The 17,305-nt window shown below is 31.6% G+C and overlaps 1 protein-coding gene across 1 annotated transcript in view; it reads right to left on the bottom strand.

The window, feature by feature from the left end:
• The window catches only part of LOC119688629, a 77,305-nt gene extending 60,471 nt beyond the window's left edge, over positions 1-16,834 (bottom strand). Inside the window, exons 1-2 of the mRNA XM_038103301.1 lie at positions 16,674-16,834; positions 1,114-1,393 (exon numbers count right to left, since the gene is read on the bottom strand). Of these exons, the coding sequence (XP_037959229.1) occupies positions 1,114-1,393; positions 16,674-16,834 (441 nt within the window). The remainder of the gene's footprint in view (positions 1-1,113; positions 1,394-16,673) is intronic.
• Between the last annotated feature and the right edge of the window lie 471 nt (positions 16,835-17,305).

The raw sequence follows: 17,305 nt of genomic DNA, 5'->3' as shown, positions 1-17,305 counted from the left end.
TAAAGTTTTTTAAGAAATTTTTTTGAATTTATTGTACTTATTACTGCCCTTTAGTCGAATTATTTGCTGTTGTGTTAACGTACTGTTGCTTTTGTTTGGAAATTGCTTGTCAAATTCAATCATTTGAAATTTGAAGTAATTTCATTTTAAGGTAAATGTAAATTGCGTTAAATAGTTTTTCAGGAATAAAGATTATTTAAAATCAAAAGTTTGCTGAGGAACAAAGTCTGCTCCATTAAAAGTGTACTAATGTTAAGAGCACATGAAGTAAAGAAGGATATGAAAAATCAGGAGTTCATTAAAAGCGAAGTCGAAAATGAAGCAACTTTTAGAAGCAGAATAATTATGCTGATGGCACTTAAGTACGTGTATGGACGAGGACATATAAACTTATGTAGAAATATATACAAATAGTATTGTATATTGTATATATATATATATGTTTTTGCACATGAATGTGAGGATTTTGGAAAGTTGCAAAATAACTGGAAAAAATGTTAATTAAAATTTATGAACATTGCACTTAAAATGCTGAAGTTACAGCAACATGTGCAGAAGGACTTTCGGTGTTGTCAACGATTTACATCGACTGCAGAAGAGACAAAATCTTAATATTTCCTCGACCAATACGCAATAGCTCACATTTACCTGTGAAAGACTTGCATATGATTAATGCCGTCATCAATAATTCATTACAGATTTCATGTCCGACTTTACTGTGCTTGTATTGAATGTATATATTGAAGTACATCCCTTTCCTTAAGTCGCTTCAACATAAATCTGATGTATGTATGTCATGTATGACTTTTTCCATTTTCATTCGAAATAACCCAGAAAACTTCTTATGAGAGGAACACGTGTTGTTGTTTTTTGTATCATTGCTGATATATGCAATGAAAGCTAAGAGACTATAATTGTATTTATAATACATGCAGCACATACTAAAAAACAAAAAAAAATTAATTATTATATGCACTGCAGTTTTCCCTTCAATGTTTCATTTAAATTTATTTTTCCAGCTTTTCGTCATTTAATTAATACTGTTTTTTAAAATATCGCACTTGCATTATTTAATTAACAATCAACTGTTCTTCACCTAAGTAATGTACTTACGTCTACAGAGATGCTATTCGTCGATGGAAATATCTTCCACGCTGGATTCTCCTTCGGCGTGTAACGATAAAATTCCCTGCGTCCACGGTACCACTTCACAGTGTATAGTGATTCGTCCTCGATGTCGTAATTGCAGATTAACATCGCATTATCGCCACGTTTAACTGCAACCGGAATCGTTACGCTTACGTTTCTCAGCGCCGTTATCAGATCTGCAAGGAAACAAGGACGAAATGTTCGTAAATTTAAATCGTTGAGTTCAAATTGAAGATGTGTTAAGCTTTTGACATTTTAAAATGATTTAAAATGTTATAAAAGAAATAAAGTTTAATAAGTACAGTTTTTAATTACATATACCGGTATGAAGTAATATTGTTTTTTCTAGGGTCTTTCATTAATCAGTTTTGAAACTGCTGGCCTGTAATATATGTATGAATATGACTATATATTTTGTGTCATCTTTATACATACTAAAATGCTTCTTAATAAGATTATTTTCCTCATTGCTGTTCTACAGCGAATTTTCGTTATAAAGAATTGATGAAATGTTCGTAAAGGAACTTTGAACTACAATATAAAATATTATATGATGATTGACAGAATGGAATACGTCGCTCAAAGAATTTCACTAACGAATGTTAAATATTGATTGATTTTAAATTTTAATAAATAAATTGCAACTATTCAAAGGCCGATGTAATCGAAATATGATTCAGTTATGAAATCTGCAACCATAAATAATAAGATAAACATAAATGCTGATAGCACTCCCTTCAAATTAGTCCCCCTTTGATATTATTTACTTATGTTCACCATACGTATTTAATTATTCACTTATGAAATAATTATTCACTTTTGTTGAATGATTATAAGTGAATAATAAGCGAATAAATTGATATATCTTACTTATCTCACCAAAGTTTTTCAATATCTCGACAGTAAATCAAACCACCATAATAGAGATTCGAATAAAATAACTACAATTTTATGTTATATTAATTAATGTGTGAGGTATTGTATGCCCAATGTGTTATTTTTAAAATAAATGTATAGTCATTCGCAATATTAGAATAGGTTATCAATGCACACAGACAACCTACATTAGTCTACCACTAAGAGAAGTGGCTAAAGTACTTAAATATTGACAATAATACGTATTTGTTAATATTTAAGTACTCCAGCGTCTATGTTACACAAAAACGATACATCAAATGCTGGGAGGGAGTATAATCCCATTGTGAATGACTACAAGGAAACCATCGATCGTAGAAGTCTCTATTGGAAGTGGGAACAGGGAGAACATATAGCAGTAAACTGTACTTATTATGGAAAAATGCGTCGTTTACAAAGGCAACCATGCAGCAGACAATGTTCGTTGTTTGAAACAAGGCATTATTGAAGTACTGTGGGAACATTTTTTTGGAGTTAAAATAAATTTCCAAGGAGATCCAATATTATGCACTACACAATGTGTGCAGTATATTCGTGTGTCACTTATTACACGGTGGCAAGCCCGGTATGCTCGTCGGAAGAGTCGGCTCTCCCTTTCTATCTGTAAGTTACGATGTGACTTAAATGTATTTATTACAACTCTCTTAATTTTGGATTGTTGCGTCAGTATGGACTACATAATAAGAGTAATAAGAGTGGCACTAATACCACTCTTATTAGGTTTCGTGTTTTAACACAATTATTGTTCTAATCTACTCTCTACTGTTAACTCTCATGTAGTAGATATTTTGATATATAATGTAGATATTTTTTTTATTACATTTTTTTACGATATTTATTCAACAAATTACAATATAAATAAATACAATTCAGTTATATTTACTTTGATAACACAAAAATATAAATTCTATAACAATTAATTCTATAGGATTATAAACTTTTAAAAAATTCTTAATATAAATTATATTTATAACAATTAATTCCAAAAATAAAAACAATAAAACAATTTTTCTTTTATCAACAAAAAAATATAATTATTTTAAAAAATATTATCTAGACAAATTGCATTGAAAGCAATAATAAAAAAATATTCATCAACTATAATAAAAAACAAATAAACAAAAAAAATAAAGAAAGGTGGGGTATAATATGTAATTTGTATGTAAGGGAGATATAACATATGAGAACAATATAAATCTTATCAATTAAGTTCTTCTTCTCTAGTTTACTATTTTGGACAATTTACCTTACAGTCGCAAAAATGACGTCATATAAGCTGTTATTGATTTAACTGAAAGTTTTGCTTAAAAATTTATTTGTACTAAAGCAACAAAATATTAACCCATTACCTGACAATGGTGCGAAAACGCACCATATGAAAGGTAATGTTTTAAAATTCGTTAAAATTTAATTAAAAGGTTTTTGTGCTCACATTTATTTTTGTACAACAGGACTATGTTTTACCTACATTATATAATTTTTTTGGACCTGAGTAGTATATATACAATTTAATGGAATATTTTTTGCAGAGCCTAGTTTGTGTTATTTTAAAATTATAGGACTTCAGCTTATTTTTATGCCTGTGTTATGTAAATGGAGAAAATTTATTTTAATTTTTTACCTAAATCTTAATCACAATAATGTATTCTAGCGAATCTATATAAATTACAAGCTATTTGGTGTTTGATATATGTACATCACACTAACTCTCGAAGTTAGGTGGTGCGAAAACCAATGTCATAAAACGAGTACCAAAGCTTCTTTCAGGTAAGGAAACTATTGCTTGCAGCAGGTGGTCTCAATTGATTTCTTAGCATAATAGCGATTAATAATAAACTTGTTGCAACTTATAGCGAGATATATTCCAAAAAATTTTTTAATATGTGAACCTTTATTTTGACTATGATGCGAATGGTGTAATAGGCTACACCCACTGGTGCGTGGGTGTAGCCTATATTGAGCGGTTTAGCAAAAAAAAAATTTTTCTTTTCTTAATTAGAGGAGTACATAACTGTACAAATAAAACGGTTTCAAGAAATTCCGCCTACTTCTAGTAGCGTCAGGTAATGGGTTAACATAAGTAGTCAATAAATTTTAATAAATTCGAGAACTTTTCTTGCACTCTTCTTTCCATTATTTAGTTTTTATAGAACTTTTCTTTAATTTTGGTATGTATATATATAAACATTATTTATATTATTAATAAATAAAAATTTGTTTGCTTGTAATAATATTTTATTTAAATTGTAAATGTAAAATTTATTCTTAAATAAGTTTTTTATATATAAAAATTTTCATAAAGAGGTTTTCGAACAGAAGTGAAACAACAACAAAAATTTATTTTTTAAATTATTTCAATTAATTGAATTTTTGGCTGACCATACAGCTGTTTCGAGTATTGCCAAATACCCTTCATCAGTGGTCTTGGAAATAATTCTTATATTTTAATTATTCGTAAATAATTATTTTTGAGACTGCAAGTACCAGGAATCGAACTCGGGTCCTGCCAAATATGAAGCTCAGAATCAGCGCACCTTAACCAACTGATCCAAAGCCGTACTTGACTTTTTATGTTCGCATATTTTGCTGGAGTTTTGTTACTTTTGCTATGAAAGTTTTTATTAACAATTTTACTTGCTGTATTTATATATTCAGAACGAAATCATAAACCAGCTGTAGAATAATTGAATTAATTAATTAATTATATTTTTTATTTTTAATTGTTAAATTTCAAAACTATTCTATTCGTAGAGGCATTATTTGTTGCATGATTTGTTCTTTCTTATGTATAGAACCTAATCTAGGAACGTAATGCTGAGAAAGTCATGCTAATGTTCCTCCACTAGTCGCACGGGCGAGAACCAATATTTATTGGCGAGAACCATATTTTTGTGAATAAGTTGTAATTTAACGTCAAATTTTCCAGACTATAAAAATTTTCCTTATATTTTTTGTGTATTTCTTGGTGGCAAATATTTAAACTATATATAAACATTAAATTTAATTTTGAATTACAAACTGGTTACTAAATTTAGCAAAATATAACTAGCATATTATAAAAAAAATTAAAAATTGATTTTTCTTCGACTAAATTAATACTGTTTAAATTTTAATTTATAATATAATAAAAAACTATAAATAGGAATTGAACCATTTATAAGATCTATTGAAAAATCTGGACTTCGTAACTTGCTCTCACTCGTGAAATACCTACACACCGTCTCGCTATTCCAACGGCATATGAAGATCCATACTGTGCTTTTGTCCATATAGTCCCACTTTCCAGCATTAGGAATCAACTTGGTTTCCCTTTTGGATTAAGGATGAGTAAAGTATTATACGAGTTACTTAATTTGCATAAAATTTTATGATACAAAATTTGCTTACTGTGCTTATAATCCAAATTCACTGGATTCATGCCATTTAATTTTTAAAATATAATGAATTAAGGCAGTGTCTCCAACTATCAAGACAGAACGTTTTACTACTGAACGTTGTTAATTTTGCTCGAATTCCGTTTTATATATTTTTAGCACACAATTTCCTTTTCTTCTTGGATTCATAACTATATAGAATTTGAAAAAAATATTTTCACAGCACTTAGCTTCTATTTCGAAGAGCTCGGCATTCGGACTTATAGTTTTAGAAACTCTTTTATACCACATTTTATTCCGGAATAAACAATATCGCGAATATCATTCCTATTACCGAATTCGGAATTTCCATTACTAGGAATTGGTATCACTATTCGTTCACTATTCTATGCGTTTATTTAAACTTTATTTTTATTTTTTCGTGCTTGACTTTGGCAGCATTGCTTCTCCTAATTTTAAATTTGCCTAAAGCTTTCGCTGCATCTTAAGATCAAAACAAAAAACCTATAAAAGCTTTTTTTCTTTTTTTTTCCGTTTTTGTATGTGCGAGCAATGTACATTTTATTTTCAAAATTAAAAGAAAATAAAAAGAATTCTAAAATATTAACAAATACATATATTTTAAACATCATATATGTATATTTAATTAATACGAAATATAATGTGATAGCGATATTGCTGAGGTGCACTCTCACCTTATAAAAAAAATTAAGAAGATAAAGTGCAGTGTGGACTGCCCCCTGTACAACGTGGAACGTTTCAGGTAGTGTCATAAACTCATTTTTTTTTCTAACTTTAATAAGTAATCCCCCACAGATCTACACTACACTATCTTTTTCTTAAAAAAAGGCAGCTACCACAATGCACAAACCCGGCTGTCTTTAAAGTACATAGAACATATACTAATTGGGTATTCGAACAACAGCATTTGGATACCGTATCGATGAAGCTCAATTGTCTCTTAGTAAATATATTAAGAAACAAATTGACTCATTTAGGGCAGTAAAAAACTAAAAGTAACTAAAAGTAAACCATAAACAGATTGCGCTCACCTCTTTGAAAATGATGGAGCTATGACCCAAGCCGTCAGTTCTGAAAATTTTTTCGGTGTTAATTTGAAGATTTCGATATGATATAAATATAAATGTGGTTTAAGCAAGATGCGGTCTATTCTCCATCAAGATCACTTTTTGGACACACTAGTATTAAGTACTTAGTTTAAAATCAGAACTCTTGTGGGGCAAGAGCTTTTTGCAATCTTTAAAAAAAGAGTACAAATATTCTTTAATATATACTAAAGGTTCTTTTAGTGGACCCGACACGAACAGTAGGGCCCATGTTGTGTAAAAAATCGTGGGTTAGTTGAATAGGAAATTTCATAGTTGTTTTTACTCTAAAATAAAGATTTGATAATGAAAGCAATAATGAAGTTTCGATCAAACTTTGGTCATTGAGCTCCTTAGTAATATACTTCGAAATTTGCAGCTTTTAAAACTTAATACATATATTTTTGTGTGGATGATGACCTATTAAATTTAAACAGGAAGTATTAAAAAAGTTGTAATAATACAGTATTAATTATTGTGATTTGACTCTCTGCATAACAAGATCAAACGGGGCGTAAAAATGATCAGGAAGAAAGCATGAAATTGTGATACCCATTTGTGACTGTCTACATTGTATAGCCTTAAGGAAACTGTACGTGTTCTGTATGATAAATAAAAACTGGCGAATAGGTATATAGTGTGATTGAGAGAGATATAGATTTATGAGATCATTAGTGAACAACGTTACTATAATTATTTACTGTAGTTTACTGTAACTTACGTATATCTTAACATACTAAAAACCTCAGGGTATGCATATCTTTGGTGTGGTAAATTGAGTGAAATAATTTAGATTTTTTGCAACAATTAATAATATTTAATTTAAATCTTAATCAATTATATTTAATGTAAACATTAATTAGTATTTATATTTATATTAATTAGTATTTTACTTTTAATTTATATCTGTATGAGATTAGTTTCACAATCCATTGAAACTAGAACATAACGCATACTTCTCAATAGCTGCAAACAGATTACGTGTTATATTCTGTTTTAGTGTTTGGATTACATATAAAGCTTCCGTGTAGAATTTTAATATACTAAAGGTACTTGTGAGATATAAATTGTGAGACCTGACCAGAGCTAAGCTCTATGAAAGGTGCTTTTGATTTGAACTTATGTATATTACAATTATGTTGAAGCTGTTTTGAGCTAGTGCACTTAAGCACTTATACTCTTTTTTAACTCGAGATATTTTCTAAACCCTTGACTAGATTATTGTTTATCACTTCATCAGACTAAGCAATAAATGACCTCAGATCTGCATACCTTCCCGAGGAGCTTGTAACCATTCAGAGATTCGATAATGCGGTGTTGGTAAGTCTGTCAGTTTTAGTGAATAATTTCAGGGTTCTCTCCTTTATATACTTTTTGATGGGATCAATCTCGAGGTCCCTGAGGATGTCATTCGTCCTAATGTACCATGGAACTTTGAAAAGTCTTCTCAGAGCCTGGCTTTGTGCAATTTCTAGCACAGTGACTTAACGTGTACATAGTAAACGGTCTGTTAGGTGGACATCAAAGGGACTAGCAACTCATTTTGTTTAAAATAACATATTAAGTTTGAAACCGGAGTACTAGAGACGAAGAATTAAATTGAAAATTTAAAAAAATTCTCGTTTATATGAACGTTTGTTCTACTAAGTTTACACTGTACACCCAAATCTGTCATACCATTTTTAAAAAAAGTTATTAGCGAAATGTAAATCTAATGTTTTCATTTTTATTACTATTTTGATTTACTTAAACTAATAATAAAAACCTTTTACTCTAACAAATGTAAATCTCTGAACATTATTTGAAAAAATACAAGTAAACATTTATTATTTATATCAAAATTAGTGGAACCTACACCCTTGCCATGAACGCCGGATATAGTAACAAAGTTAGCTTCCTACTAAACGATTAAAATTGAAAGTTTAACTGATATCCATTGATTGCAAATTCTCATCGACATGTTAAAGATCATACATCCAAGTAGATGACTAATCAAGGAAGAAACTTCAACCACTTAATTATTAAAAGCTTAATCTCACAAACTACATATTTATGACTTGTGTAGACTTACACTTACTTATATACATATTTCTTTCGTGTCTTTTAGGTAAGAAATTATGAAGGAGAACTTTATCAGGCGATCAGAAAAAATAAAGGGTCGATGCGATTATCTGTTGCGCTAAACTTGATTAAGCGGTGGGGAAATTGCAATTTCAAGTATTCGCAGAAACAGTATTAATGCACAATTAATACTGAGAAAAAAAGAAGCTTACCTGCCAATTTTTAGTTACTGCGAACGCGAACTTATAGTTATATATTTGCTCGTATGTACGAGCGAATTTATTCATGAATACTGTTTTTATTGAAAAAACAGTAGCTCATTTCAGATGTCATTCCGTGGAAGTCCGCGCATTATAGATGGATAAGTCAAGTCTTTCTCAAAAAAATTTCCTGACCGGGTAGAGAAAATAGTGTTGTTTTTTTGTGTACATTTCGGCCAGTATAGGCCAGCAACTTGCTGATTTTTGCCATACTTAAGAGCCACCGAAAAGGCCTGAATAAAGGCATATTAAATATTACCTTAAAGAACTATTATAGATAACTCTTTGACACGCTGTGTTTAGAAAAATGCTGAGAATGGACTTGCATTTGTTCACTTTCAGTAAAATAGTTTTAAGTTCAAGTTTAAGTTTTAAGTTTCTTAAATAAGTTCGCTATTGGGTATTTGAATGGAATTACAACATTTGTAATGTTAAAGTCCAATTCCACAAATATAATATGTTAAAGCATCACTGAAAACACAGATACAATATACGAAAGTATGGTCGCGAACAATCAACTAGACATTGTTGTCTAGAACTCAGAATTTTCGATGACACCACATAAGAATATTTCAATAAAGATTTGCCGAATATGAGTAAAATTCAATTAAAACAAAAATGTGAACTAAAAAAATCATTAATTGCTTAGAAATTTTAGAGAACTGACTTTTGAGCTATTTGAGACTGATCCATTATCCGCTATAACATGGATATTATAACGTCTTCACCGATTGCGCTCAGTACAGTAGTTTCGCTATCATTGGTGAAATAATAATATATTATTATTATTATCATTCTCTTTGAGTTCTTCTTTTTATTATTTAACAATATATCGGTCAGACTTAAGCAATAGACTGGAGTGAATATTACATTTAGTAATATCACAGCTCAGCAATTTTAGCTAATCTGTGTGGTGAAAGTAGGTAAGCAGCACCACCTCATATAACCTTAATATAATGGGTGTAACCATCCATGTCTGAAGATGTTAGTGGGCCGTATTTTTTTTTTAAATAATTACCATCAATTACAGTTATCGTCAAGGGAGAATACTTCAGAAACTTAGTTGTTTATAGTTTATAGCTAGTTGTCTATAGTCTAAGTCGCATTTTTTTTTCATTTTGTGGTGCAATATGCTACCTTCTATTCAAAAAGTACTCGGATTTTGTAAATAAAATACACAAATTTAAATTTTATTTTATCTTTCATACATATTTCGTAGACCCGTGAAGGTATGGCTTTTAATTCCTTCAGCGACTTCTCTTTTACCGATTCAATCGACTCAAAACGCTTACTACGAAGGGGCAATTTGAGTTTCGGGAAGAGGAAAAAGTCGCACGGACCCAGATCTGACGAATATGGTACCTGAGCGATGATAGTGGTGTTGACAGCCGTGTTTGGTCAAAAAATATGTCAAGAACGGATGTACCAACATAACAAAAAAAATTTTTTTGAAAGAGGTCTCTTACTTTAGGAGTAGTTAACAAACAACAATATCCGGATACTTTTTGAGCAGAAGGAATGTACTTTAAAATCAATTTATTGAGAGATGAACTAAAAATATATGGCTTTTATATGGTTACCTATAGCACATAACACATTTTTTATGTCTATTGTCTTATGGTAATAAAAACCTACAACATACAATAATAGTAGGTATATTATTAATACATCTTAATAATATACTTACTATTATTATGTTGTAGGCTTTTATGACCATAAGACAATAGACATAAAAAATGTGTTATGTTCTATAGGCGATCATTTAAAATCCATACATTAATATATTATATTTATATTATATATATTATATTATTTTTGATGTTAATATGTCAGAACTAAGTAGTGAAATAAAATAAATAATTTTACATACTATGTGCGATGTGTAGTAGTACATAAAGTGCTGAACGTAGCGTACTAGTTAAACATAAGTTAAAAAGTGATATCTGAGAATTTATGATACCACAATATACAGTCGTTATTGCTGAATGTTTTTTATTTAAAAAAAAATTTATTTTAAAATTTTTAAGTTTTGTTGCTAAGGAAGTGTTATGTTAATTAACAAAATTATTTTGATTATTTTAATAACATGTTTTTCATATATTTTTATATCAATTGTTTGTATACTTGTGTATTTAATTTTATTTATTTTTAATAAAAATATTTTGATGTACTTTTGTTTTGCTTGATTATGTTTAACCTTGTCGTTTGTTGTTGTTTTACACGTACTTCCCTGAACAAAATTCGAAATATATTCAACATTGAAACGCACTGTAGATATGTATACCATCCACATATGTAGACTATGTAGATACAGTTGTAAGTTTTATTTTTATTTATATGTATGTATATGAAAATATGCGAAAAAAATTTTTAAATATTTAGTATGAAATCAATTTCTTTGATATTCTGTTCGCCTAATCAAAATAGTACGAAAAAACTAATCAGACACACTACTTGTTCAGCACATCAGACTACCTCTCATCAGATGAAGTATAAATGAGGTTCACTGACTAATCCCGGCCGAAGATTGTGCTGTATGTTTAGTTTCTAAATTCTACTTCCAAGCGAAAAACTCTATATTTTTTTAGCACTGACGAATATTTCGTAGGTATTTTGTCATTTCTAATTTACGATACCTCAGGTGCGCGCAGTAAAACGCGTATTGATTTTCGGACTTTATTATTGCCTTTATCAGCTTGCTACCTTATTAATTGGTTTCTAGTGCAAACTAGACGATCTAGTCGTTCTATTTTGCACAGGCCAACAGCAACGAATGTAGCTATCTCTCAGATATTTTAAATATAAGAAGTCGTTTTCATAAATGCACTAAATTCAATTTAAAAACAAAAAACCTCGACATTTTTTATTGCCGGCAAAAGACAGAAAATGTATATAAATACACATGCTACCTTGGAAAACCTTAAACTCAATTACCTTTATGCAACTCTTTATTGCAGACTTGGTCGACTTTTGGTCGTATATGCACAACAATATACAAATACATATGTGTACGTACAATATATACATAATAATAATAATTTTACAACTGCAAATGTTATGTAAAGTAGGCCCACACTTGACGAACCAGGCAAGAGCCAAGCGGCGTTACAGTCAACAAATGCCATTGTCTGCAGTGCCAACCACTTCGAGTTGACTTAACTGCCATGCACTTGTCCGTATGTGATTTCTTTAAGGTCAACCAGAGGCGAGCCTCCCAGTTTGACTTTTTTCCAAACATTTAATCATAATAAATACGAAGTTAAGTCATAACTGCGAAACCCAAGATAGAGAGTATCTTGCTGGTAGCGTTGTATGGAGGAAGTGATACTGCAGCGTTAAACTAAAGTGACTAAAGCATGTTAATTACCACAGTACAACCTTCGGAAGTGCTTTTAACCGCGTATCAGCAACGTGAAACGACGCTTACTTTTTTAGAATCTTTTAGTGCGTTCCAGTTTGCTTAAGTAAAAAGCCAGCCACTTACGAGGTTCACAAGTGTACATAAAAACGTATTGACATAAAGATATGTATACAATACATATAAAAATAAGTATAATATCACTGAGACAAGATATGTTTTCTGCACATACCTTCAGAGAATAAGTATAAGTGTGTACTCTCAGCAAGTATTAATTTGCATAGTTAAGTCCAGGGTTAAGATGATTACTGGAATGGGCAACGCAAGGAACGCAAGGAACGTTAATGTATGTACCTTAACGAACTATGGAAAAGAATATTTAAACGCATCCATGCAATAAAATGTGGGCAGAGAATAAAAATTATACAAAATTCTCGTCTTCAATGCATTACAACGGAAAGTGTTTTTATATGGCCCAATTGAATTACAATGTTTCTGAAGAGTGCTCTTTACCTTAGCTTTGTCAAGACTTTTGTAGTGCTGGAAACATCGTTGACCTTATAAAGTGTATATATCCCTAACCAACTTATTCAGTTGAATTTAGTTAGGTTGTTCTTTTGTCTACCAGTCTATTTCAGTTCCTTTAGAATACACATCAGTCCGTCTGTCTATTTCAGTTAACTCGTATGTAAGTTTATTCTACAATATCAAGCATAGAGCATCAGTTAAAAATTTAAATAGTGTTGTTTCATGGTAAGTGACGATGTGATTTCATCTCGTACCAAATTTGGAGTCGATTGTATTGTATGCCTATTGCCACTCCAATCACTCCCGCGTAAAAAAGGTTATAATACTCCCGAGCTATGACATGCCTGTCATAAAAGGGGACTAAAATCCAGTTGCACCACCCGATACTATTGGAAAAATAAATAGTAATAAGTAAGTTTCACTTGCGACACCCGATCGAAGCTATGAATCTAGTACTACTGCTACTGCTTCGGATGTCTTGACTAATTGAGGTTATCCCCAAAGTTAAAACCCAAAATCACGCTGATAGAACGGCTGTATTCATAATTTTCATTCAGTGTGGAGTTTTATTCACCAATTAGTGCTGTGCTCCAAAGAAAAGCAAACGTATTAGATGGGTCTCATTTCTTCCGAAGAAGAAAACTACATCCAAACGTATAGCTTAAATTGTTACCGGCGGATTTCCTTGGAATTTTTATGTTATGCGCTTCGAATCGATAGTGGTAATTATCCTTCATTAAACTGATACGTGTGTTGAAACCATCGTAGTGTCGAGCCTTGATGACAGGTAAACATGTTAATAAGAACTATGCCAAAAACTTTATTTTTTAGTTCAGTGAATTTCTTGAACTTACCATGCAAGTATCTTTGAAAATATATATTGAATTATTTATTCATATATATTTATTGGAGTACATATATCAGGAACTGAATTATGTCAAATTTGAACCGTACTTGTATCGAATAAATAAAGTGGACGTAGGTACACATATATTGCGTTATTAAAATTAAAAGTTTTACTATTTCTTATTGATTATAGGGGAATAATTGTACTTGCTTTGCTATTTTTAGAAGGAGCCTTCCTATACAAAATAGATTTCTTATCAACATAGATAATAAAAATTTATGGATACTTATAAGAATTATAATTTTACGCAATTGGAAATTATTTTATATAAATGTGATCGCTAAGATATTGTTAGCAAATATTATTTATTTGTCGCATTTTACAGAAGTCACTAATAAAAAACTGATCAAATGTGATCAACCAACCAACATACCTACTAGCATGGTTCAATTTTTTTTTGTTCCGGAAACTTATATGATCGTTTTATGTTATGCGCTTCGAATCGATTGTGGTCAAAAAAAAAATTCGATTGAAAAGTTTAATGAAGTGTTTTAATCAGCCTACGAAAAATGTGTGGAAGATTAAGTGAAGTAGTGAGACCTACTTTAATTTGTAATAATCTTTAATTAATTAAATATTGACTATTAATGTATAATTTTTTATATATTTTACTTTAAAATTTCTTATATTTTGCATATAAAGTATTCTATACAAATATTCAAACTTAAGACGACGAACTTCGATGGTAGTGATTGGACACTGTCAAATATTATATAGTATCGATTTTGTCTAAAAATGTTTGCAATTTTAACATTACTTAACATTATCAGAATTAAAAAAAAATTAAATAATACGAACCGTTTGGAATATAGCGACTGTTGTTATATCATGCGTTGAGCATAAACCACACGCAAAAACTCTATATATATTTATAAGCACCTCTCCCCTCAATAAGCATTCACGGCTCAGAGCAAAAGTCACACACTTTAGGGTTATAAGTAGTAAATTTCAAAATTAGCACCACAAAACCACTTCCATTGTTTGCTGTTGTTGTTTGCGAAAATTTTTCAAGGGCAACCGAGCAACGCAATTTGAAGCCGAAAGCCTAAAAGCTCTGCTACTTCCAATGCTGTTCGCCTGTGAGTTTGGACACGAAAAACCATTTGACTTCCTCATATGCGCAGAAAAGCGAAAGTGAGTAAGTGAGCCAGTGATCTCTTATTAGGGTTTCGGTGAAGAGTAAAGGTAGACAGATAGGTGCTAATACAATTTAAGGCGTGTCGATATTAATGAACCGAGTGCACGCATAAAACAGAAATTGCAGAGCAAATATAATTGTTAAGAAAAATTGTAACGACACGGATTCGTCGTTTTAAATTTGCTGAGGTATGACTCAGTCGTGGTCCGGGTCGTTGCAATAAATTTGTTTTATTGACCAGTTCGAAGCTGGTAAACCAAGGAAAGTTAAAAAGACCGTTTATTATTTTAAACAAAACTTTATTTATTAAAAGGATTTCTTTAATAATTTATTTTAATCTTGACTCTACTCGATAATTTATTTTAAGCTTGACTTTACTCAATAGTTTTTAAGCTTGACTCTACTCGATAATTTTTGCCCAAAGACGTCAGAACATCAAAGGGTTCTTCTCAAAGCTACGCAATTAGTTTTAGCCAAAGACGTCAAAACATCAATGGCGTTTATAAATCTACTCAATAATTTTTACCCAAAGACGTCAAAACATCAAAGGGTTTTTTTCATAGCTACGCAATTAGTTCTAGCCAAAGACGTCAAAACATCAATGGCGTTTATAAAATCTACTTCTACTGATTTATTAAGCCTTAGCGTCAAAACACCATGGGCTTCTCAAAAAAGAAAGACTTAGCGCTGGAGTAGAGTACTACTCGTTTCGGTGTGCCGGTGCTAAGTGATCTTTCATATAAAATCTCCGCTATTTATATACGACACTTTGCTTTGCTTAATTGCACGCACAACCGCACAAGTATAATTCGCTGTCAGCTTTGTTATGCTTGTCGTGTGTGCGTATGTTCGCGGTTGGCTTTGTTTTGCGTGTCGTTTGTGCGTATGTTCGCGGTTAGCTTTGTTTAGCGTGTCGTTTGTGCGTATGTTCGCGGTTGGCTTTGTTTATTTGTTTAAATATATAAATCGAGTTTTATCCAGATGATTTTTAGTAAAAAATAATAAGTTTTATGTAGGGCGGAATTTGTACAAAATTCCGTCCTTACATTTCCCTCCTTCTTCGGGGGATTTGAACTCGACTACTTCGTTGAATGGTTTCGTGTCCGCTTTCTAGGATTCCTAAAAACTTTGAGGAATTCATCTTGATGTGTACTGGTGTAATCCTGCTCACGTGGTACATCTGGACTTTGAGTTTTCGACTCTGTGTTGAGTTTTAAATTTCGCAGACGTGGTACATCTGGACTCTGACTTTTCGACTCTGGGATGAGTTTTAAACTTCGCTGACGCGGTACTTTTGGACTCTGACTTTTCGACTCTGTGTTGAGTTTTAAACTTCGCTGACGCGGTACTTTTGGACTCTGACTTTTCGACTCTGTGTTGAGTTTTAAACTTCGCTGACGCGGTACTTCTGGACTCTGACTTTTCGACTCTGTGTTGAGTTTTGAATTTCGCTGACGCGGTACATCTGGACTCTGACTTTTCGACTCTGTGATGAGTTTTAAACTTCGCTGACGCGGTACATCTGGACTCTGACCTTTCGACTCTGTGATGAGTTTTAAATTTCGTAGACGTGGTACATCTGGACTCTGACTTTTCGACTCTGTGATGAGTTTTGAACTTCGCTGACGTGGTACATCTGGTAGTCTGCCTTCATGTTTCGATACACCCGCTCCAATTGCGAACCTGGATCCATGCCAGTGTGTCGCATTAGATTTATAATGTCAAGTGAGTAATCCTTGAAACTTTCTTTTGTCTTTTGTAGTCGTGTTCGTACCTCATTTTCTAAGTTTTCGAAATATCTACATGATATGAAGAATTTTAAGAAATCTTCCTTGAAGCTTGACCAGAGGGGCCAAGGTTTATGGTTGTTGCGGTACCATCTTAATGCTTTATCTTCAAAGAGTATTGGCATCATCTTGGGAATTAGATTAACATCGATACTGTACATAGCCGCCAGTTCCTCTATGTGATCGATGAAACCTAGTGGATCCTTACCACCGTCATATTTACAGGACCACTTCTGTACCTCTTCAACCATCTGAAGGTAGGAGCGCACTGGAGGATTTATTGAACTTCCATATGTTCCTGGTATTCCTCTTGATCCCACCGACATTGTTCCTTGTTGTGATATTTGTTAATATTTTATCCTCTGGATCTTAAATTTCCATTCGAGCCTTGACCACTGTGATTTGACCAATCAGGTCCCTGGTAATTCTTTTCTTCCCACTTGGAATACTATCGAACACTAGTCCCTGCTCGGGCGCCAATTGTAACGACACGGATTCGTCGTTTTAAATTTGCTGAGGTATTACTCAGTCGCGGTCTGGGTCGTTGCAATAAATTTGTTTTATTGACCTGTTCGAAGCTGGTAAACCAAGGAAAGTTAAAGACCGTTTGTTTTTATTTTAAAATTTATTTATTAAAAGTTTTCTTAAATAATTTACTCTAGTCTTGATTCTACTCAATAATTAAGCTTGACTCTACTCAATAAGTTTTACCCAAAGACGTC

This window comes from Teleopsis dalmanni, chromosome X, assembly GCF_002237135.1.
Source record: "Teleopsis dalmanni isolate 2A chromosome X, ASM223713v2, whole genome shotgun sequence".
In the NCBI taxonomy this organism is placed as follows: domain Eukaryota; kingdom Metazoa; phylum Arthropoda; class Insecta; order Diptera; family Diopsidae; genus Teleopsis; species Teleopsis dalmanni.
Note: the sequence above shows the minus strand (reverse complement) of the source record. Positions and strands in the feature narration are given on the sequence as shown.